At 35.7% G+C, this 25342-nt stretch overlaps 2 protein-coding genes across 10 annotated transcripts in view; one reads left to right on the forward strand and one right to left on the reverse strand.

Moving 5' to 3' along the window:
* METTL11B (methyltransferase like 11B) overlaps positions 1-20186 on the reverse strand; it is a 77563-nt gene extending 57377 nt beyond the window's left edge. For both annotated transcript variants that reach the window (XM_021088596.1, XM_021088595.1), the window contains exons 1-2: positions 20064-20186; positions 19351-19414 (exon numbers count right to left, since the gene is read on the reverse strand). In XM_021088596.1, the coding sequence (XP_020944255.1) occupies position 19351 (1 nt within the window). In that variant the 5' untranslated portion in view covers positions 19352-19414; positions 20064-20186. The remainder of the gene's footprint in view (positions 1-19350; positions 19415-20063) is intronic.
* Positions 9806-25342, forward strand: part of KIFAP3 (kinesin associated protein 3) — a 183104-nt gene continuing 167567 nt past the window's right edge. For 2 of the 8 annotated variants that reach the window (XM_021089425.1, XM_021089424.1), the window contains exon 1: positions 9806-9983. In XM_021089425.1, coding sequence (XP_020945084.1) covers positions 9904-9983 — 80 coding nt within the window. In that variant the 5' untranslated portion in view covers positions 9806-9903. Of the gene's footprint in view, positions 9984-20123; positions 20478-25342 lie in introns of those variants that run through there. The other 6 variants (XM_005663106.3, XM_005663105.3, XM_021089426.1 and 3 more) reach the window with 5 other exon arrangements.

A 25342-nucleotide genomic window follows, 5' to 3' on the forward strand; every position in this document is an offset into this window, starting at 1 on the left:
AATGAATCCATTTCGACCAAGTATCATCAAGATCCAAACATCCTAAACAAAAGAGCTTGGGATTTTATGGGCCTGTGTCCCAAAGCTGTATAGTTTTCAAATCAAAGTAGTGCTTTTATAAGCTTTTTCCAAAAGCAGGACATTTGACTTTGGTCAAGTTTAAAATCACTTTAAATTCTGTGTATTTTAAATTTGAAAATGAAATCAGATTTTCAGTTTCAGACTTTGTTTACTCCTTATCAAATGTGCTTTCCTGGGTAAGGGTAGAAGATGAAGAAGAAGGTTTTTAAAGAATCACATAAAATGCCTATAAACATATTCACTAAAATAAGAGCATCAAAGAGTTCCCATCATGGCACAGCAGAAATGAATCCGACTGGGAACCATGAGGTTGTGGGTTTGATCCCTGGCCTTGCTCAGCAGGTTAAGGATCTGGCATTGCTGTGAGCTGTGGTGCAGGTCCCAGATGCAGCTCAGATCCTGCGTTGCCATGGCTGTCGTGTAGACTGACAGCTTTAACTCCAATTTGACCCCTGGCCTGGAAACCTCTATGTGTCGTGGGTACAGCCCTAAAAAGCAAAAAAAGCAAAAAAAAAGCCAAAATAAGAGCATCAATTTATTTCCACCAAACCATATTTCATTTAATGAGTCATATGTCAAAGAACTTTATATTTATGAATTCCATTTGAAATGTATGTAAGCATAAAAATAGAGAGGAAAATGTTCTTAGAGCAAAATGCGTGTAGGTTTTAGTGAAGCTAATTTTGCTTAGATGGTTTTAGTGAATTAAAACTCCAGTGACTAAACATTATGGGATTGTATCACAGTATATTAAGTGAGCTTGCAGAGGCTTTGAAGTCAAAAATTACTGGTTTTAAATCTAGGCCCTGGAGGGAATGAGGAAGAATTGGAGGGAATGAAGAAAGGGAGGAAGGATAGAAAGAAGAGAAGAATGGAGAGAGGGAATGAGGAGGGAAAGCATGCATTAAGGTAGTGAGCAAGGTGCTCTCATGTGCAGCTATCTTCTGCTGCTAGCCCTGTGATCTTGGGCAAATAACTGTACCCTTGGGCCTCAGGAGTCTTACCTATAAGAAGAACAACTTTTGTAAGACTCTAAGAAGATAGTATTAGCAACATAATTTTGGGGGGTACTCCTGAATCACCATATTAAAAAGACAACACCTAGAGAGTAAAAACAAAAATCCAACAAAACTGGGTAAAGAGATACAACACAACCTCAAAATATAAGCAAGTAAAGACAAGCTGCCAATAACCACAATACTTGTGTGTCATTGGCATCTCTGTGGGAAAAAGCAGGGGAAAATAACAAGACATTTGATGAACCAAAGAATAAGAGAACCAAAAAAACACCCAACAGATAATAACTGAAATGTACAACATGCTAATTTGAGAAGAGTGGCTGAAACTGAGAAAGACGCTGTTCACTCCAGCAGCCTATGAGTATAAAGCACCCATATGAATTCTTTAAAGATAAAGCAGTCTACTATCTAGGAACTCCCAAATTTGACACATGAGTACACAGGCCTCCATACCGAGGAAAACTACTGAGACTGGAGACATGAGTTAGTAAGGAAGAGACAAAAAAGAAGATATGGATAAAAGTGGGAAAGGTGAACAAAGCTAGGAAGTCTCAGAAAACAAGGTGCTGTATTTTTAACACTGTATGCAAACAGCAGAAGAGGAAGGTCAGTGAACTTAGAAAAGCTACTACTTTCTAAACATTCAGGAAAAATAATTTTATGAAAAATGAACAACTAAAAATGTATCTAGGCCTAATACCATAGAATTACAATGAAATAAAACCTAATATATATGAAAGATAGGAAAGAAGACCAAAACTGTTAATTATTAAGTCAAAAGAACCCAAATCATATTAATCACAAAAAAGATGAAATATTAACATGAAGTTCCCATTGTGGCGCAGTGGTTAACAAATCCAACTAGGAACCATGAGGTTGTGGGTTCGGTCCCTGCCCTTGCTCAGTGGGTTAAGGATCCGGCGTTGCCGTGAGCTGTGGTGTAGGTTGTAGATGTGGCTCGGATCCCGCGTTGCTGTGGCTCTGGCGTAGGCCGGTGGCTACAGCTCCGATTGGACCCCTAGCCTGGGAACCTCCATATGCCGTGAGAGTGGCCCCAAAGAAATAGCAAAAAGACAAAAAAAAAAAAAAGAAATATTAACATAAATCAAAAGTAGAAGTCAAAAATAAGCTGATGCAATTCAAAACAGAATTAGAAACTTAAAATCTTTTAAAAATTTAACCTATACTAGAATACATGAGTAAATAAACGTAATAAAGAATTAAAAACAGAAAATAAAAAAGGAAAAAACTAACTTACAATGAGATGAAGAGAGATAAAAAGAATTTAAGATAAAATGAAGAAAATTTACCATGCAATGTATGAGTATTAAGAGTCCCTGAATATGAAAACTCAAAGAAGAGAATACAAATTTTTAAAATTAAAATATTCCCATTAAAATATTCCTCATATTTTTTAAAAGGATGTGAAACTATATATTGAAAGAGTATATAGTATAACTGACTCTATCCATGCGCAATAACCAACATCAAAACGTAATTTAATAAAAATACTAGACCTTGTATAAAAGAAAACAAAATATTTGGCCTTTTAGGAAAAAAAGTTTGTGACTTATAAAGAACAGAAAATTATGTTAACAAATTTTTAATCAGCAACACTATATTCTTGAAGAAAATAAAGTAACATATTTAAGATACTTAAGGAAAGACAGTAAGGGCCAAGGATTTTATATTCAATTATAGTGAACTTCAAGTATAAAAAGCACAGACAACTGTTATCAATAAGCAAGACTTCAGGAATATTGTTCCCATGAACACTTTCTAAAGAATATCTCATGGAGAATGAGCTTTAGACAACCAAAATGACTAGAGAGTCATTGAATGAAGACTGGTGGACATCCTAAAAGAAATGGAAAAATTCCTAGAAATGTACAGTCTCCCATGGCTGAATTAAGAAGAAACAGAAAATATGAATTGAATCAGTGATTAAAAACAAAAAACAAAAAAACCTCCCAACAAACAAAATGTGCAGGACGGAATAACTTCACAGGTGAGTCCAATGAACATTTGAAGAAGAATTAACACCCATCTGTCTCAAACTATTCTAAAAAGTTGCAAAGGAAGGAATGCTTCTGAACTCATTCTACAAAATCAGCATCACCCTGGTACCAGAATCAGACAAAGGCAACACCCAAAAGAAAATCACAGGCCAATATCTCTAATAACTATAGACGCAAAAATACTCAACTAAACATTAGTAAACCAAATTCCACAATACATTAAATGGATCATACACCATGATTAAGTTAGATTTATCTCAGGGGTAGTTTAATAGTCACAAATCAATCAACATGGTACAGCTCATTAACAAAGAAGAATAATTATATAATCATCTCAATAGATGAGAAAAATTTGACAAAATTCAACATCAGTTTATGATTAAAAACACTCAAAATGGACATAGAGGGAATATACCTCAACATAATAAAGGCCGTATATAACAAGCCCTCAGTTAACATCATGCTCAACAATGAAAAGCAGAAAACACCTTCTCTAAGATTAGGAACAGGACAAGGATGCCTGCCCACTCACCATTTTTATTCAATGAGGTATTAGATGTCCTAGCCACAGAAATCACACAGGAAAAATAAAGAAATTCACATTGGAAAGGAAGAAGTTCACCTGTCACTATTTGCAGATGACATGATACTATATATAGAAAATCCTAAAGAAGCCACCAAAAAACTATAGGAATAAATAGATTCATTAAAGTTGCAGGAAACAAAATTATTATGCAGAAATAGGTTTTCACTTCTATGCACAAATAAAAAACTATGAGAGAAAAACAATTCTATTTACAATTGCATCAAAAAGAATAAAATACTTAGGAATAAATTTAACCAGGGAGAAAAAAGACCTATACTCAGAAAACCATAAGACACTGATGAAAGAAAATAAGGACAACACAAACAAATGGAAAGATAAAGTGCTCATGGATTGGAAGAACTAATATTATTGAAATAACCATATCTCCAAAACAATCTATAGATTCAATGTGATTCCTATCAAAATACCAATGACAATTTTTCACAGAATTAGAACAAATAATTCTAAAATTTGTAGAAAACATAAAAGACCTTGAATAGCCAAAATAATCTGGAGAAAGAAATGCAAGGATGGAGGTATCACATGCCCAGATTTCAAACTATACTACAAAGCCATAGTGAGTAAAACAGCATGGTCTGGCCCAAAACAGACACATGGATCAATCGAACATAATAAAGGGCCTAGAAATAAAGTCAAACTTATATGATCAATTAATCTACAACAAAGGAGATAAGAATATACAATGGCAAGACAGCCTCTTCAATAAATAGTGTTTAGAAAACTGGATGGTCACATGCAAAAGAGTCAAACTGGACTACCGTCTCATGCCATATACAACAGTATACTCAAAATGGACTAAATATCTGCATATAAGACCTGAAACCATAATATTCCTAGAAGAAAACATAGGCATGTGCTTTAGCAACATATTTTTAGATATATCTCCTCAGGCAAGTGAAACAAAAGCAAAAACTTTAAAATGGGACTACATTGAAATTCCCCAGTGGCCTAGCAGTTAAGGATTTAGTGTTGTCACTGCTGTGGTTCAGGACTCATCTCTGGCCTAGGAAATTTTGCATGCCATAGGTGCAGTCAAAAAAAAAGAGAGAGAGAGACTACATAAAACTAAAAATCTTTTGCATGGTAAAGAAACTATCAGTAAAACAAAAAGGCTACCTACTGAATAGAAGATATTTGCAAACAATGCATCTGATAAGGGGTTAATATCTGAAATACTCACACAACACAAAAAGAAACACACACACAAGGAACCTGATTAAAAAATGGGCAGAGGACCTGAACAGACTTTCCCCCCAAAACAAATACAAATCACCCACAGGTACATGAAAAGATGCTTGGTATCAGTTATAATCAGAGAAATCACTAATGAGATATCACCTCACACCTATCAGAATGGATATTAACAAAAAGGACAATAAATAAGAAGCATTCACGATGACATGGAGAAAAGGAAACCCCAGAACATTATTGATGGAAATGTAAGTTGTTACATTTGCTACAGAAAACAGTATAGAGGTTCATCGAAAAATTAAAAACAAAACTACCATAAGATGCAGCAATTCTACTTTGGGGTATGTTCCCAAAGAAAAAAAAAAAACACTAATTTCAAAGGTACACCTATGTTCAGTGCAACATCATTTACAATAGCCAAGATATAGAAGCCACCTAAGTGTCTATCGATAGATTAATGGATAAAAAAATATGTCGTATATATACACATACATAGTATAGATATACATACATATATAAGGGAACATTTGCCATTAAAAAGAATGAAATATTGCCATTCGTAACAACAGAGATGGAACTAGAGGGTATTATTCCTAAGTGAAATAAGTAAGATAGAGAAAAACAAATCTATGATATTAATTATATATGGAATCTAAAAAACAAAACAAAAGGAACAAACAGAACAGAACAGACTCATAGATGTGGGGAACAAACAGATGATTACCACAGGGGAGGGGGTTGAGGGATGAATGCAAAAGGGAAGGGATATTAAGGGTACAAGCTTCCAGTTATAAAAATAATGAGTTGCAGGGATGAAATGTACAGTTTGGGGAATACGGTCAAAGTATATTGTAACACTTTTGTATGGTGACACTTGATAACTAGATATATCCCAGTGATCATTTTGTATAGAAATAACCTATCACTAAGTTGTGCACCTGGAATTAACATAGTGATATAGGTCAATTGCATCTCAACTAAAAAATACATAGACACTGGAAGCAAATATTTCAAAATGCTATTGATGCTTAATTTTGGAGAGTGGGGATTATGGGTGAATGTTCATTTTTACTTTATGCTCTATATATTTCTAGTCATCTGCAGTGAACATTTATTTATTCCTTGTAAAATACTTAAAATTAAAAAAAAACATTTCAATGGAAAAAAAGACAGATGTCACTGAACATCAGTGATTACTAACATCAAAAAAAAGTGAACGCCAGTTTCTGTGTTTCCAGAGTAAACAACATAACGCCACTTATTTTCATGCCAAAGGAATAAAAATGGGTCTGATAAAGCCTCTGCATTCACCTGCTACATTAGCACAAAATACATATTTGATTGAGAAATACAATAAACTCTATCATAAGTATGCAATCAGCAAACCTATAGATTTTCCATATACCTATAGAATGTTCTTCAATAGATAGAATGTAACAAGAAAAGAAAGGGATAGAGGAGGAATCTATAAATTAAAAGAAATGAGACATCAAGTTTGTTTAAATGGGCAAAATCAAACTACTGTGTCTGGGAATACAAACCATCAGTTTAAACATAAAGAAAAACAAGGGTGTGGAGCTCCCTGGTGGCCTAGCAGTTAAGAATTCAACGTTGTCACTGCCAGGGCTTGGGTTTGATCCCAGGCCTGGGAACTTCTACATGCCGCGGGTATGGCCGAAAAAAAGAAAAATAAGGATATGATTGGCATCAAAGTCAGGACAGTAATTACTTTTGGAGGCAAGAAGGGCCTGACATTGGGACGAATACATACAGGAGCTACTAGGGTAGCTGTAAAAGTTCTGTCCTCATCTGATTACAAGGGTGTTTGTCTTGAAATAATTCAATAAGCTTTGCTTTTGAGTTGTGTGATTTTTTTCTATATTTATTTTATAATGAAAAGGTAAAAATAAAACAGGAAAATTTTATAATAATAATCTGGGCTCTGTTAACTTGTAGAACTATTTCTTATTTCTTCATCCATAGGCTACGGATAATTTTCTTTCATATATTTTTTCTCTTAGTGTCTAGCCCACAGTACACTTGAACTTCATTTTCCTTCCAACCATATGAGTTTTTTAATACAATAAAACAGATTTATCCATGGCCAGCAGAAACCAATAAAACAGAAATAAAGTAAATGCATACTGTGTTAGAAATAAATAAAGGACTATCACCTAGAATCTCTCTCGTCCACTACTCTGTCCATGAGGAAAACTATTATTTAAGAGAAAAAAATGCAAAAGCCTCACTTTATGTATAGTCTTTACCCTAATGACCTACAGGTAAAGGATAAATGCAGAACCTATTACTTTATGAAAAAACACCAGTTATTTTATCTGGTGATTTCCCTCCTTGTCTATAGATATTCATTCAAAACATATTTGCTGAATACTTTCTATGGACTGTTTTGTTTTTCCTTTGGTTTTGAGTAAATTGACCAGCAACATGAAAGATAGAGTATGGATTCCTTTAGTTTATATTTGACTCTCCAGTTCAGACTTTTCGGATTTCTTCAAATTTAATGATATTTTAAACTCAAACATCCTGGCAAGAGAATAACCTTGGAATCAATCCTAGCCCAACATTTCAAGGTCTAAAAATGAAAGGTATTCTGGGAGTTATGAAAATATTTTAATGAGGTAAAATAAAACCAATCTTGTTTAAAATGTTTAGGCTGTTAATGCTTCCTTAGTTCAGATGGAGGAATTTTCACCAACATATCTACTTGGTTATGGTGGAGATTAGTTGATAGAATTCAGTCAAGAGAACATTTAGAGTGACATCCACATCACCGTGTCCCAGGGAGAACAAACACTGGTAAGTAGATGCTCAGAGTTTTGTTTAATTTGTTTTTACTTTTTTGTTTTGTGATTGCATTCTAGAATCTTCTATTTAGAGCAATGTCGACATCCTCTTAACTGACTCATTTGGAAAGAAAAAGAATTTCATATGCCAACGAAGGGGGAAGGCAGAAAGAGAACTAGTTTGAGAGAAATATTTTACGATTTGTCAAACTTGGATTAGCAACATCGTATTTTTTACCTCTCCCTTTAAAAAAAAAAAAAAAGCAGTGTGGACAAGGTATTGATATGTGAAATGAAACAAAATGAATTTCAAGTCCTTTTTGCCACTTACACACAGAGTATAACCTTATTTCAACCATTCCTCAGGGTCTCTGATATGTATCTACCTCCTCTCCTGATATGGTAATGATTACATTGAGGAGATACTGATTTAAGAGGAATCTTCCCAAATCAGAAAAAGTTTTTTTTCCCCAAGATGTTCTTTTTATGACATGTATGCTGTCTACACGCAAAAAGAAAGATAAAAAGGAAAGAAGAAATGAAGGGATAAAGAGGGAAAGAAAAGAAAGATGGAAAAGGAAAGGAAAGAAAAATGTAAAAGTTTCATAGTCAAATAACATATGATTTAATTTCATCCCCATACTTAAATGCCTGGATTTATGTCACTATGTCACTCATTGGAATATCATATATTTCAACCCTGGAAGCATAGATTCATCTCTATCCAACTTGAAAGTTATTAATGCTAACTGGCTGTTGCTAGGAACTGATCTGGAATGAATTGGCAGTTCTGGTTCTGTTCTTAGTGACCCAGAGGTTATGTCACAATCAGTTATGGCAATACCTTTGTTAAAGAAATGAAGAGGAGAGAGCACTTACTGCTTGGTGACCAAAGAGCTTTCAACACATTCTAGCAGAGGTAGCAGTGGTTGCCATACTTTAAACATTCTCTAATTCTGCAATTAAGGTTTCAGTGGAGACTTCTGCTTGCTAATATAGCCACTGCCTGAATTTATCCATTTAGACTACTAGTTTAGCTCTGAATTGTACCTGGAATGCATAATATACTCTAAACAAATGTGTATTAAATAAGAGACTGGATTCATTTAATGTTTCTAACTCAAATGAAGCTTCTATCATAGTGAGGGATTATGAAATTGAAGCAATAAATTAAAAAGAGATGGTGTGGCATCTTCTTTATAAGAACAAAATCAATAGGCAAAAGTAATTTAACCTAATGAAGGAAAAACAAAATTAAACTAAACCTGACTTGGGATGTAGATGTGCAGGAAATATGGCTGAGACACTAATTACTGGTCCTCTGACTATTCATAGATTTGAACCCCTTCAAGGTAAGTTCTGCATCTTATTCTTATAGTTTCAATTTTCGGATGAGTGCATTGTACAGAATAGGACTGTCTGAATCCACAGTCATCAACTCAGTTTCTACAGTGATGCATTATTGCTCTATCACAGAATATATTTGTTTGAATTTTATTCACTTTGTGGGTATTCCAACTGGATTTAGATACAGTTCTTCAAGTCAGGAACTATGTTTATTCATTTTTGCGTACTCAAGCCAAAAGCAATGCCTGCTCATAAGTTTTGGTTAATAAGTATAGCTGATATGGCTGGATATGCTCTATGTCACTATGTCATAGAGCATATGACACATGCATCACTATGTAACATGCATCTCTCCAAAAGCACAAACACAAGAGTGGAGAACTTCCAATTGAACATGTATGTATACAACTACACATACAAATTCACAAATGGAGGTGTTTTTATGTGTGCATGAATGAATGTGTACATGTATGATTAAATATATCTTGTATTTATGCTGGAAAATATTCATTTTACTGCATGTTTTTAAGGATCATCAGCTTGATATGTATTAAATAGTTAACACTGTTTTTTCAAAGTATGGTTCAGGCTGTAAGAGAAACTACAGAAGGAAAAAAGCACAGAAAGTCATTGTTTTACTACTAGGGCACCTCCCTCCCTGTTCTGACCCTTGGAGAAACCCAGCGATGTCACAGTTGTTGTCTTACGTCATACTAGTTGAAAATAGAGGTTACCACCATCAAGAAGAGGATGTATTTTAAAGGGTCCTTTTAATTGAAGTCTCTTTTGAATTAAGATGTGCAATGTGAGCTCAAATTAATTGGAAAAGTGAGAAGATGACTGCATTAATAGTCAGTGGATGTGGATTCTTTGGACCACAATGGCCATTTGATGATATCCCTAAGGCAGTTACAAGGTAAGAAAGGATTTTCTGTGAACTTTTGAATCAAATCAGCAATGAAATTTAAAAGCAGTATATATAGAGAATAAAAAATGTAATTCTCACATTTCTGTTCTATGTTACTGTGTGGATAAAATATAGAACAATTTACTATTGCTAAAACAATAAATTTCTTTTTTAGTGATTTATTTTTGACATAGCCTTTTTTTTTTTTTTGGTCTTTTTTAGGGCCGCACTTGTGGCATATGGAGGTTCCCAGGCCAGGGGTTAAATCAGAGGCCTAGGCCACAGCCACAGCAATGCCAGGTCCGAGCTGTGTCTGTGACCTACACCACAGCTCATGGCAAGGCCAGATGCTTAATCCACTGAATGAGGCCAGGGATCAAACCTGTGTCCTCATGGATACTAGTCAGATCCATTTCCACTGAGCCACAACAGGAACTCCAATAAATTTCATTATGTAATTTTCCTATGTTAAAATGCTTTCATGGAGTTCCCACTGTGGCACAATGGGATCAGAGGCATGTCTGCAGTGCCAGACACAAGTTCTATCCCTGTCCCGGCACAGTGGGTTAAAGGATCCAGCATTGCTGTAGCTGTGGCATAGGTTGCAGCTGTGGCTTGGATCTGACCCTTGACCGAGGGAATCCACACACCAAAAAAGAAAAAAAAAAGATGCTTTCATTGCTCTTGATATGTGCAGAAAGTATCCAAATACCATACTCTCTTTTACCAGGCCTTCCACAATCTTACCCCTCCCGAATTTCCCAAATTTATTTTTCACTGTTCTCCCACTGGAACTTAATTCCATAACCATCTAAACTACTTTCATTTACCTAAATACACCGTGATGTTTCATACATTTGTGACTTTGTATATGTTCTTCACTTTTCCTAGGATGTCCCTATTATGATGTTCTGGTAAGCAATTTTTTATTCATCCTCTGTGCACTCTACCCTGATCCACCACCCACCAGGTGGATTATTCGCTCCTTTATGCCAACATTCTACTTGTTTCATGCTGACATTATGGCAAGCATTAATAAGCTCAGGTTACTTACTTATATACCTAGTGACTATTTCATGTGCTCCTTGAAGGCTGTAATTATATCTTATATAGCAGAAGGTACCATTTATGAGTTATCACTGTTTCAAGGGATAACTGTGATTGATGCTTATATCTGGAATCTAATATACAGTGCAAAACCTTCCACAGTGAAACCTTCCACAGAAAAGAAATTCATGGACTTGGAAAACAGACTTGAGGTTGCCAAGGGGGAAGTGGAGGAAGTGGAATGGACTGGGAGTCCGGGGTTAATAGATGCAAACTATTGCATTTGGAATGGATAAGCAATGAGATCCTGCTGTATAGCACAGGGAACTATATCCAGTCACTTGTGATAGAACATGATGGAGGATAATGTGAGAAAGAGTATATATTTGTTGTAAAGTAGAAATTGACAGAACACTGTAAATCAACTATAATGGAAAAAATAAAAATCATAAAAAACTGTAATTGGAATATATAATTGGAAAATCCATGATTTTATAACTTTTGAATCACTCATATAAGAAAATTGTGTCTATAAAATACAGTAGATGCAGTAGGAGAACAGAGGAAGCACTTTACTATATCTGCAGTTAGGAAAAGCTTCTAGAAGGCACAGTTTTGCAGAAGAAGCAAACTGTGGTATTAACACAATGCAGTCTGATTACTGATAAACATAGGTGCAAAAATTCTCAACAAAATACTAGTAAACTGAATTCAAAAGCACACTAGAAAGGCCATATAACCATGATCAAGCGAGATTCATCCCTAAGATGCAAGGATGGTTCAATATACGTAAATCAATAAATATGATATATTACTTTGAAAGTAAAATGACAATCATATGATCATCTGAATAGATGCAGAAAAGGCATTTTACAAAATTCAACATCCATTCATGATTTAAAAAAAACTCTCAACAAACTCAGGAAAAAATGAAATTGTCTTAACATAATTAAGGCCATTAATCAAAAGCCTGCTGCCAACATCATATACAACAGTAAAAAATGGAAAGCACTTAGTCTAAGATCAGGAAAAATGCAAGGATGTCCATTCTTGTCACTTTTACTTAACACAGTACTGGAAGTGCTAACCAGATCATTTAGGCAAGAAAAAGAAATAAAAGGCATCCAAAGAGGAAAAGAATAAAATTATTTCTGTTTGCAGATGGCATGACTGTAATTAAAAAAACCTAAGAATTCCACAAAAATCTGTTAGAATAAATAATACAATAAAGTTTCAGGATACAAAATCAACATATAGAAAACAGTTTCATTTCTATACCCTGACAATGAACAATCTAAAAAGGAAATTAAGAAAACAATCCCATTAAAAAAACATTTAAGGAGTTCCCGTCATGGTGCAGCAGTTAGCGAATCCGACTAGGAACCGTGAGGTTTCAGGTTTGATCCCTGGCCTTGCTCAGTGGGTTAAGATTCCGGCGTTGCCGGGAGCTGTGGTGTAGGTTGCAGATGCGGCTCAGATCCCGCATTGCTGTGGCTCTGGCGTAGGCCGGCAGCTACAGCTCAGATTAGACCCCTAGCCTGAGAACCTCCATATGCTGAAGGAAGTGGTCCTAGAAAAGGCAAAAAGACAAAAAAAACAAAAACCAAAAAACAAAAGACCATTTAAAAATGAACTTCAAGGAGGTGAAAACCATATACAAAGAAAATAACAAAACATTGGTAAATAAGAATAAAGAAGACAAAAACAAATTGAAAGACAATCTATGTTCATGGATTAGATGACTTAACATTGTCAAAATTTCCATACTGTCCAAAGTTATTTAACGATTCAATCCATGGGACCTAATCAAACTCAAAAGCTTTTACATGGCAATGGAAACCATTTTAAAAAATGAAAAGACAACCCACAAAATGGGAGAAAATCTTTGCCAATGATGCAATAGACAAGGGCCCAATCTCCAAAATATACAAACAACTCATGCAACTCAAACAAAAACAACAACAACAAAAAACAAACAACACAATTAAAAAATGGACAGAAGACTAAACAGACATTTCTCCAAAGAAGACATACAGATGGCCAACACGCACATGAAAAAATGTTCAATATCACTAATTATTAGAGAAATGCAAAACAAAACTACCACGAGGTACCACTTCACACCAGTCAGAATAGCCGACATTAACAAGTCAACAAATACAAATGCTGAAGAGGGTGTGGAGAAAGAGGTACCCTCCTCCACAGTTGTTGGGAATGTAAATTGGTACAACCACTATGGAAAAGAGTATGGAGGTACCTCAGGAAACTAAATACAGAGCTACCATATGATCCAGCAATTCCACTGCTGGGCATATATCTGGACAAAACTTTCATTGAAAAATATACATGCACCCCTATGTTCATAGAAGCACTATTCACAACAGCCAAGATGTGGAAACAACCTAAATGTCCATCAACAGATGAATGGATGAAGAATATAGAATGGAAAGTTATTCAGCCATAAAAAAGACAAACTAATACCATTTGCAGCAACATGGATGGATCTAGAGACTCTCATACTAAGTGAGGTAAGCCAGAAAGAAAAAGACAAATACCATATGATATCACTTATTTGTGGAATCTAAACTATGGAACAAATGATCTTATCTAAAAATAATAAACAAACAAAAAACAGAAACAGATCATGTCCGAGAAGAGCAGACTTGGGGTTCTGAGGGTCAGGGGGGAGGAGAGGGAGTGGGATAGATGGGCATTTTGGGGGCTTGGGGGATGCAAACGGTTATATTTGGAATGGATGGGTAATGGGATCCTACTGTACAGCACAGGGAAATGTGTGTGACTGGGTCACTTTGTCGTACAACAGAACTTGATGAAACATTGTAAATCAACTATTTTAATAATCATAATAATAAAATGATGCATCAAAAAAAGATTCAATCCAAACCTATCAAAGTTCCAATGGCATTTTATTTTACTGAAATAGAAAAAAAATCCTATTATTTACATGGAATCAAAATAAGCCTCAAATAGCCAAAACAACCTTGAGAAGAATAGCTTACCTGGAGGTATCTTCCTGACACATAAACAAGTGGGACAGAGTGTAAGAGTCCAGAAGTAAATCTACACAGATATTTTTTATTAGAATGAAGAACTCACATTCTATTCCTAGTTTTCTGATAGCTTTAAAAATCATGAATTTTGCCAAATTCATTTTCTGCCTCTATTGATACGATTATATGGTTATTCATGTTTATATTGTAAGTATGATAAATTATTAGATTTTCATATGTTAAACTAACCTTGCATTCCTTAGATAAACCCCATTTGGTCACAATGCACTACATTTTTAAAAAATTTTGATTATTTAATTTGCTACGATTTTGTCAAATATTGTTACATATACTCGCACTAAGGATATTTGTCTGTACCTTTTATTTTGTAATGTCTTTGCCTGACTTTGCTATCAGGATAATGCTGATCTTTTAAAATGAGTTGGTAAGTGTTCCTTTATTCACTATTTTCTGCATGAATATGTAAGTTGACCTTATTTCTTAGATAGAATTAATCAATAAAGCTCTGTCTAGAATGTTCTTTGTGTGAAAAATTGTAATTAAATTTTTGATTTCTTAAAAAATTATAGAGCTTTAACATTTTCTAGATTTCTCATCTCATTTTTAGTAATGTGTATCTTACAAGGTATTTGCACATTTTAAGTGGTTAAATTTATTAGTATAAAGTTGTTCACACTATTTCCTTATTATTTTTACTTATACCTATAAAATCTGAGTGCTGCCTTCTCTTTAATTTTAGGTAGCAATAATTTCTCTATAACTCTATCTACTTATTTATCTGTTGCTATCTCTCTGATCAGTTTGGTCAGGTAAATTAAAAATGAACAAAATATTTTAACAAAGACTTCACCCAAAATGATATACAAATGGTAAACAAGCACACGAAAATGTTTATACCATTAATCATCACAGAAGTACAACTTTAGTCAAATTCAGTATACCTACACACCGTTAGAATGACTAGAGTAAACAAATTAAAAACTTGATAATACCAAGTACTGATGAGGACGTGGCTCAATCTGAAGTCATACTTTGTTGATAGGAATGTAAAATACCACAGCCACTATGGAAAACAGTTTTACAGTCTCATAGAGTTATTCAAATACTTGCCATATATAACTGAGTAATTCCATCCTAAGGTGTTTACTCCCAGGAGAAAAGCAAACTTTAGTTAACACAAAAAGTCTGTCTGTAAATGTTTATAGTGGCTTTATTCATAATTCCAAAATGCTAGAAACAACCAAATGTGGTGAATGAATAAATAGTGGTACATTCATATAGTAGAATATTAACAGTACAATACTAACAGTAAAACAGGAATAAATTAATGAAACACAATATGAATGGCCCCCAAATACATTATGCCAAGAGAAAAAAACCCATACTCGAAAGGCTATATTAAGTATACATACATTTAGATGACATTCTGGAAAAAGTGAAATTGTAGCAACAGAAAGCAGATCAGTATCAGAGCCCCGGGATGGGGGACTAGATGACTGCAAAGGAACAAAGGAATGATGAAATTGCTCTTTATTTTGATTGTATAGTTGTTGCATGATTCATGATTCTTATCAAAGCTCATAGAACTTAACACCAAGAAGAAAGCATCTTATTGTATAATATGAATTATACCATATAAAAAGATTTCATATAATCTTCTGCAATTTACTCTTTCATTCAATATAATGTTTCTAGTACTCATCCATGTTGTCTGTATAGATCTAGTTTGTTAACTTTCTTTGATGAATAACACTATATTGTGTAAATATTTCAAACATGCTTTTCCATCCATTCTCCTGCAAATATATTTTGGAGTTGTTTTTCAGTTTTTCGTTATCTATTAAGCACAATACTGCTCCATAGTTCTGAAACAAATCTCATTGTTCACATATGCTAGAATTTTCTGAGTTCTCTAGCTAAGAGCAGAATTGCGGAGATTTAGGGAATGTCCTTGTTCAATGTTACAAAATAATCAAGACATTTTCTTCTCAAGTGGTAGTCCCAATGTACACTCATACTTGCAGTGTTTACTAAATCATTTCTAGGGTTTCACAATTTCATCAGCACTTGGTATTGTCAGCCTTCTTAAATTCTGCACCCTGCTCAGTGTAAAATTGATTCATCTTGTGGTTTTAATTGGCATCTTCCTAGTTACTATGGAGGTGGAGCATCTTTTCATGTTTTATTTTGGTTTTCTTTCTATTCCTAATTCCTCTTTTTCTTCTTGTCCATTTTCCCACTAGGTTTCTTGTCTTTTCCTTTTTCATTCATAGGTATCTTGAAGTAGGTATTCTTTGGGAGTCTTCTTTAGTTAGTACTGAACGTGAGATCTGTGGACCTGAAATAAGTAGACTGCCACATATTTCTCTAGCAAAGATGGGCTTACTTGGGTTTAGCAGAGCATTGTAATTTGAGGTCTGCAATCATGGTGAACAACTTGCAAGTGCCCCATAGGGCAATGCTTTTAGAGAGAGAAAAAGGAAGTTGGTGGGCTATAGTAAACAAAGTGTCTATGACTTTTCATAGGCTGAGTCCTTGCCAGGAAAGAAGTGGAGGCTTTCTTCCCTCTGTTGGTCTCCACTATCCTCACAGGGCATGAGAGGTCCCCACCCTGGTTTTTCAGTTCTGTTTAACGAAGATTTTCATTTATTAATTTTTTTACAGATATAACAGTTAAGTTAGACTCAGATTAATTTTAGCAAGAATATTTAATAGGTGATCTTGTGTGCTTCCTATTGCAGGTAATATCACTACTTACAATCCTAAAATTACTCATTTGTTTAAAATGCTGATCGCCAGATACCTCCACTGTAAAGTAACTTTTTTTCATTTACAATTATCAAGTAATCTGTGGTGTAAAAAAGTGCCACATATTGCATTATTTTTTAATGTATCAGTGAGGTCAATTATTTCTTGGGGCTTGCAAAATAGCAGCTGTTTATAATTATTTTGCTCCATTATTGGCAGGCATTTTCCAAAGGAAAAAAAAAAACAGCTTTCCCTCATTAATAGGAGATATATAGTTTATTTTCAAAAGGTCTGTATTAAATGCTTAATTTTTCCTTTAATCACCAATTTTCAGAGTAAGGATTTGATGTAGTCTGTCTTCAATGAATTCCCACTATAGAAATGACAGCTTCTCTAGTCAAGTTCTAGTTTCATTTTATCTTATTATTGATCTAGTTTTCAGCTCTTTCTTTCTGGCCTCTGGGCATTTCCTCTAGATTTTTGTTGCTTTGTTTCAACTTCAGGTATGCATTTTTTAAAAATTTATTTTTTTTATTTTCCCACTGTACAGCAAGGGGATCAAGTTATCCTTACATGTATACATTACAATTACATTTTTTCCCCCTTTGTTCTGCTGCAACGTGAGTGTCTAGACAAAGTTCTCAATGCTATTCAGCAGGATCTCCTTGTAAATCTATTCTAAGTTGTGTCTGATAAGCCCAAGCTCCCGATCCCTCCCACTCCCTCCCCCTCCCTCCCCCTCCCATCAAGCAGCCACAAGTCTTTTCTCCAAGTCCATGATTTTCTTTTCTGTGGAGATGTTCCTTTGTGCTGGATATTAGATTCCAGTTATAAGTGATATCATATGGTATTTGTCTTTGTCTTTCTGGCTCATTTCGCTCAGTATGAGAGTCTCTAGTTCCATCCATGTTGCTGCAAATGGCATTATATCATTCTTTTTATGGCTGAGTAGTATTCCATTGTGTATATATACCACATCTTCTGAATCCAATCCTCTGTTGATGGACATTTGGGTTGTTTCCCTGTCCTGGCTATTGTGAATAGTGCCGCAATGAACATGCAGGTGCATGTGTCTCTTTTAGGTAGAATTTTGTCCGGATAGATGCCCAAGAGTGGGATTGCGGGGTCATGTGGAAGTTCTATATATAGATTTCTAAGGTATCTCCAAACTGTTCTCCATAGTGGCTGTACCAGTTTACATTCCCACCAGCAGTGCAGGAGGGTTCCCTTTTCTCCACAGCCCCTCCAGCACTTGTTGTTTGTGGATTTATTAATGATGGCCATTCTGACTGGTGTGAGGTGATATCTCATGGTAGTTTTGATTTGCATTTCTCTAATAATCAGGGATGTTAAGAGTACTTTTTCATGTGCTTGTTGGCCATCTGTACATCTTCCTTGGTGAATTGTCTATTCAGGTCTTTTGCCCATTTTTCCATTGGGTTGTTGGTTTTTGGCTGTTGAGTTGTGTAAGTTGCTTGTATGTACTAGAGATTAAGCCCTTGTCAGCTGCATCATTTGAAACTATTTTCTCCCATTCTGAAAGTTGTCTTTTTGTTTTCTTTTTGGATTGCTTTGCTGTGCAAAAGCTTTTCAGTTTGATGAGGTCCCATGGGTTTATTTTTGCTCTAATTTCTATTGCTTTGGGAGACTGACCTGAGAAAATATTCATGATGTTGATGTCAGAGAGTGTTTTGCCTATGTTTTCTTCTAGGAGTTTGATGGTGTCCTGTCGTATATTTAAGTCTTTCAGCCTTTTTGAGTTTATTTTTGTGCATGGTGTGAGGGTGTGTTCTAGTTTCATTGCTTTGCATGCAGCTGTCCAGGCTTCCCAGCAATGCTTGCTGAATAGACTTTCTTTTTCCCATTTGATGTTCTTGCCTCCCTTGTCAAAGATTAATTGACCATAGGTGTCAGGGTTTATTTCCGGGTTCTCTATTCTGTTCCATTGGTCTGTCTGTCTGTTTTGAAGGTATGCATTTTTTTTTAACTCCAAATATTTATTAAGTGACAGATGTTGTTCTAAGGATACAGAAGTAAACAAAGCAAAATCTCTAATATCAAGGAGCTAACATTACAAGAATGCTTATTACATTAACCCATGCATTTTCGCAGGTATTGCAATCTGGAAATATTAGATATTACGGCGGTTTTAAGGTATGAGTAATAATTTATAGATATTTTTCTATCAGTTTTGAGAACAAATGTTTGAAAAAACAGAAAATAGGAAGTCCAGTTAGGAAAGAATTGCAGTATTCCAAGTATGAAAATGTTCAATTAGTAGGTAGAAATGAGAATGGAGAAGAAGGTGCGATTGCAGGAATATCCTGAAGGAAGAAATAACAGAATTTTGTAATTGTTTTAATGAGAGGGCATGATACAAACGACAATGTCAGTTCCAAATATTCTTCCATTGAAGACTGAAAGAATGACTACAATACTGACAGAAACAGTGTAGCCTGTGTGAATGAGTGGGCAGATAAAAATCTCTCTTAGTGGGTATGAACTATGGCTATATTTAACATTCCATGTAGTACACTGTATTTACTTACTGCAGCTGAAAAAGGCTGTGGAACAACTGTGTGGACATGGCCCGAGGTGACTGAAAATACATAGCTAGAAGAGAGAAAGTGACAGGATTACAGGTCAGAAGAAGTAGAGATGCCTTCTTTGTATCCCTAGAGCCTGGTTTGATGTTTGGTACAAAGCTGGTCCTTAATATTTATTGAATTAATGGTCTAAGTCATTTGCATAAATGTTAAGCTAAGCCCATAGGAATAGATCTCATTACTTGTTAAGGTTCAAAAACAGGTCTTCTTCCCTATGGCCTGCATTGCCACCAGTTGCCAGTCTCAGAGAAAACCATTCCAACGTTCCCTCAGAGACAACGGGCGAGGAAGTTGTAATTTCAGGAGCTTTGGGTAGAAAAAAAAAATTGTATTCTAGATTTAGAATACCAAAGTGGAAGTGACAGATCTGCCACTCCATCAAAGTTGCTATTAATTTTATTTATTTTATACGACGGTCAGACTATCTGCACAAGTCACAGCTTCTCGGTGCAATTCCTCTTCCACAATGCCCCCACACAACCTCACTTTACAGGTTAATAACCGTGGGCTGCACTGCTTTAGAACATTCTCTAATTAAAAGGTTTACAAATTTGCTTTCCCTCTTTACAAGCTAAGGACCAGAAATTCCTATTCAGCCGTGGTGTGTGACTCTTTCAATTCCCATCCTCAAGGGGGCGGAGACCACAGAGTCATACCTTCCTTAAAGACGCGCTCGGAAACCTGCCGAAAAAAACCTTTACTTTCTGCTCCAGGGTGCGTCAGATTAGCCCTGCAGGCGAGCGCTGCGCACTGAGCCTGCGCATATTGGCGCGGCAGAGTGGGCGCATGCGCTTTGAGGAGGAGCTGAGAGAGGCTTTGCTGGGCGGGCCTAGGCTGCTGCAGTGCTTCGGGGCCCAGGAGCCGTGGGAGGAGTCGCCGGCCTCACCGTGGTAACCACAGCGCCGCTGCTGCCCCGCCTCGCAGGCCTCAGGACTGTCATCGCCTTTGGCTGTGGGGTACTTTGGCCAGCGTCCCCGGAAATAGCCCCGCCGGCCTCTCAGACACCCCCATCCTCCCCGCGCCGCCGTCGCCGCCGCCATGCAGGGGGAGGACGCCAGATACCTCAAAAGGTGACGACTCCCCAAAGCTCGGTCCTACCCTTCTTCCCGGGACCCTGAAGATACGTTTAAGAGGTTCTTGGGTTGGCCTTGAGGTGTCACTGGGCAAAGCTTGAAGCTTAAGAGAGCGGTGGGAGACTGGAGAAATCACGGAAAGGGAGGGGAAAAGGTGAATTGGAAAGAGGAAGGGGCTCTTGGGGGTGTGAGTTTTTCCATCTTCTGCCCTGACTCAGCGGGGCGCTGAAAGCTTTGAAGAGCCTCCCTTGAACACTGTACGGTTTTCTTGCTACCGTACATTGTTCAGGGGAGAGGGGCAAAGGGAGGAGTAATCCGCGTCTTCCTGTTCCCCCGCCCCCACCCCATTCTCGGACTCTCCATTTTCCTGCATAGATAAATCCTGTGGGAGCCTGGAAATGAGATCTTCTGGTGCCTCTGTCCTCTGCCTCCAATATGGGGTTCGCTGCCGAGGGGTTTTGAAATGATGAAGGGGAAAGAATTAATGGGAGGCTGGATTGAGATGTTGCTTTCCAGTCTATTTCTGCTTTCCTCATCCATTTCATTCATTTCACTGCCATATATACAGTATAATTTTTGTAGGGGGTTCATAATTATCAAGGGATTTGTTCAGGAGCTTGACGTGAAACAGGCCATCATTTCTTTAGTTTAAAAATATTTGTAGTATCAATTACTTCTTAAGGAGAAATGTAAGCTATTGGAAATGTTTATTTGACGCAAATCAAAGATAAGATCATCCCTGGTAAAAAGGATACTTCTCGCTGGACCAAGAGTTAGCAGTGATCCAATAGAAAAATTCTTAATTAGGACTCTACATTTTTAGTAAAGTGCCTGTTACTAATTGGGTATATATTCCTAGAGAGTCACGTATATTCTTTAGAACTCAGTTCCCTTATCTAAAAATGGGGCAGATATTATCTTAGAGATATGGGGACCAATATGAAAATATTTTATTTTTAAAAGATAGAACATACATGTAAGGCAGTGGCATCATTTCATTTCAATTAATAATATACTTTTACCGAATATATTTATCCTGACTTGGCAGGACCCTGATCATCACAGAAAGAGGTCTAACCTTTAAAGATTTAGCTCTTTAAAGGGATTGAACTATTGTAAAATCAATCAACCAACTAACCAATTGCATTTACTGTCTTTGCAGGACTGAGGCATATATTGCCTGCCTGTCCCATTTTATATAAATATATCTAAAACTGTTAAGTAACTAGGGCTTATCATTAAAAATTTTAAAAAGAAATGTGTGATCATAACAAGAATATAGTCAGCATTTATTTCCTCATTGAATTTTGCTGACATTGATTATTTAAAAATCTTGATGGAAAATTTTATGAAAGAAGAAAAGACATTCTTTCTCCTTCAGCTTTAAATTCAAGATTGTTCTTGAGCAAAGACTCACTATTAAACACACCATTAGCTTATTTTCATGTAATATAGTTGTGCCAGAAGATAGTTTTTCTTAATATTCTTGTGCCCTATGGTCCCTTAGGTAACCTATGACTTGTAATTTTCAACCTATTGCTTACTTTTGAAGCTATGTTATATAGCGTTCAGCAAATAAACTCAAGCAAGTCATTATAATGTTTGAAGTAATATAAGGTCAATCTAGAAAGGTTGAAATAGACACTTCTCAGTTTTGTCCAATTTTGACAGTGTAAATAAAATGTTTGCATTGCTCACTTTCTGTTTAGAAATATGCATCTGACAATCATACAGGGTAATGGTTTATCTGAGAGAACCTTCCATTTTAATGATTGATTTTGTGATAATTACATGTATTACAAAACCTTTTGTAATATTTTTACTTTTATTATTTTGTGTTTAACAATGGGGCAGTATGTTTTCACTATAATTGATTCACTCTAATTTTATTTTTTTTTAAGTTTTAATTTCTTTTTTTGTTTTTAGGGCCACATGTGCGCCTAATGGAAGTTCTCAGGCTGAGGGTCGAATTGGAGCTGCAGTCACAGCAGCATAGGATCTGAGCCACATCAGCAACCTGCACCACAGCTCAGGATACTTAACCCACTGAGCAAGGCCAGGGATGGAACCCACATCCTCATGGTTACTGGTTGGGTTCATTACTGCTGAGGCACAATGGGAATTCCAACACTCTAATTTTTATGAGTTAATTTCAGTGATTTCATTGTAGCTGTCACTGAGGAATCTCTAGTGTATTTATGTTTACATTTAATAGATTATGGAATCAAAAATTGGATTTCTTTTTTTTTCATCTACCGGTTAGTGTTTTGATTCAGTAGTGCTTAGTACATACTTGCCAAATACCTAGTGCATGCCTAGCATTGTTCTGGTCACTGGAGAAATGATTAAGTAAACACAGTTCATATCCTCAATCAGATATGCACACAGATAGTTAACAGCCAGTGATTTTTTTTTTTCCTCTTAAACCTCTGATGGTTTTCTATTGCTCTTAGAGCACCTACCTTTTCAGCTTCATCTCTCTGTTCCCCTTCTGCCCCCAATAATTCCATATTTCAGTCTTATAGAAGTAACTTCATTTAGATCCCTGTGTGTTTCAGTGTTAGATTCCAAATGCCATTCCCATTGTCTGGTACTTGCCTTCTTTTTTACTCAGCTAATTCTTCGTCTTTCCTGTTTTAGCTTAAATGTCACTTTTTCTGGAAGGTCTTCCTGATCTGCTGTTTCCTATCCCACAATCCATGTCAAATATACCTGCTAGCATGTGGTGATATATAAAGTTTTGTTTTTTCCCTCTGTTACTACTTTATTGTTATTTGTCTTTCCTGCCAGTCTATATAAACTTCAAAAGGGTAAGGTACTATGTATCTTACTTCCCATTGTATCCTTAACACCAAGCACAGTGCCTGGAACATAAGTATGCACTAAACAGTTATTGAATGAAATGAGAATAAGACTACAAAGAAAAATGGGCCAAATCATTTAGGACTTATGACTGTCATAAAGAGTTGAGAATTATAATGAGTAATAGCAAACTATTGAAGGATTTTAAGAGTGAATGGCCTTCATTCATTCAATAGCTATTTGAAATGCTACCGTGTAAAAGTTAATTTGCCAAGTGATAAAAAGTGTTAGATGAAAACTTTCTCCCACCCTCTTTGGTGCTTAAAATATAGCAAGGAATACAGACTTTAAATAGTATATTATCAAAAGCACTGACTGTATTTATGCTATGTACTCTATTATGATAAGTGAAATAAGTATATGGCCTTTTCACAAAGTATAAAGTTTTCAGTGTTTATCCATGTTTTAGCATTCATCAATATTTCATTCCTTTATTAGTTGAGTAGTAATTTGTTTATCCATTCACATTTGATAGACACTTAGGTTGTTTCCTTCTATTGGCTATTGTGAATAAAGCTGCTATGAACATTCCTGTACTAGTTTTTGTTGGAATATTTGTTTTCTCTCTTTTAGTGTATAAATACATATATATATATATGTATATATGTATATACACACGTACACACGACTATAATATATATATATGTAGTTGTTTGTTACTGGGTCAAATGTTTATTCTATGTTTAACTTACTGAGAAACCACCAAACTGCCATAGTGGCTTCATCATTTTACACGTCTACCAGCAATGTATGAGAGTTCCAGTTATTCTACATCTTACTAACACTGTTTTCTGTTTTTTTTTTTAATTATAGAAATTCTAATGGATGTGAAATGCTATGTTATTGTGGGTTTTGATTACATTACCCTAGTTACTCAGTGACATTGAGCATCTTTTCATATACTTCTTGCCTTTGTTTTTTGGGGGAAAAAAAAGAGTTCTTTATATATTCTTAATACTAAACACTTAGCAGATAAATGATTTGCAAATATTTTGTCCCATTCTGTGGATTGTGTTTTCACTCTCTTCATGGTATCCTGTCATATGTAAAATTCTAAGTTTATTTTTTTCTTTAGTTGCTTTTGCTTTTGATATTATTGTTTAAGAAACCATTGCCAAATCCAAGGTCACAATGTCTTCCCTCGATATTTTATAAGGGTTTTATATGTTTAGCTATAAAATTATATCTGATCCATTTTAACCTAATTATGAGATGTGAAGTAAGCATTCACTTTCATTCTTTTGCATGTGAATATCCAGTTGTCTCAACATCATTTGTTAAAGAGATTATTCTTTCCCCCAATGAAAGGTCTTATTGAAAATCAATTAACTGCAGTGGATGTAGGGGTTTGTTTCTGGACTCAGTTCTGTTCCATTGACCTCTGTGTCTGTCTTTATGCTAACACCTCACTTTTTTTAAATTTAGTTTTTATTTTATATTGGAGTATAGTTTATTTACAATGTTGTGTGAGTTTCAGGTTTACAGCAAGGTGATTCAATTTTATATATACATACATCCATTCTTTTTCAGATTTTTATATGGGTTATTACAGAATATTGAGTAGAGTTCTCTGTGCTATACAGTAGGTTTCCCTTGATTATTTATTTTGTATATAATAGTGTGTACATGTTAATCCCAAACTCCTAATTTAAACCCCACCACCACCTTTCCCCTTTGGACACCATAAGTTTAATTTCAAAGCCCGTGAGTCTGGTTTGTTTTTTTTGTTTTTTTGTTTTTTTGTTTTTCTTTTGTCTTTTGTCCTTTTAGGGCCACAGCTGCGGCATGTGGAGGTTTCCAGGCTAGGGGTCTAATCGGAGCTATTGCTGCTGGCCTGCACCACAGCCACAGCAACGCCAGATCCGATCCACATCTGCAACCTACACCTCATGGCAACACCGGATCCTTAACCCACTGAGTGAGGCCAGGGATTGAACCTGCAACTTCATGGTTCCTAGTCGGATTTGTTTCCACTGTGCCACGACAGGAACTCTGTTTTA

Source organism: Sus scrofa, chromosome 4, assembly GCF_000003025.6.
Source record: "Sus scrofa isolate TJ Tabasco breed Duroc chromosome 4, Sscrofa11.1, whole genome shotgun sequence".
In the NCBI taxonomy this organism is placed as follows: Eukaryota; Metazoa; Chordata; class Mammalia; order Artiodactyla; family Suidae; genus Sus; species Sus scrofa.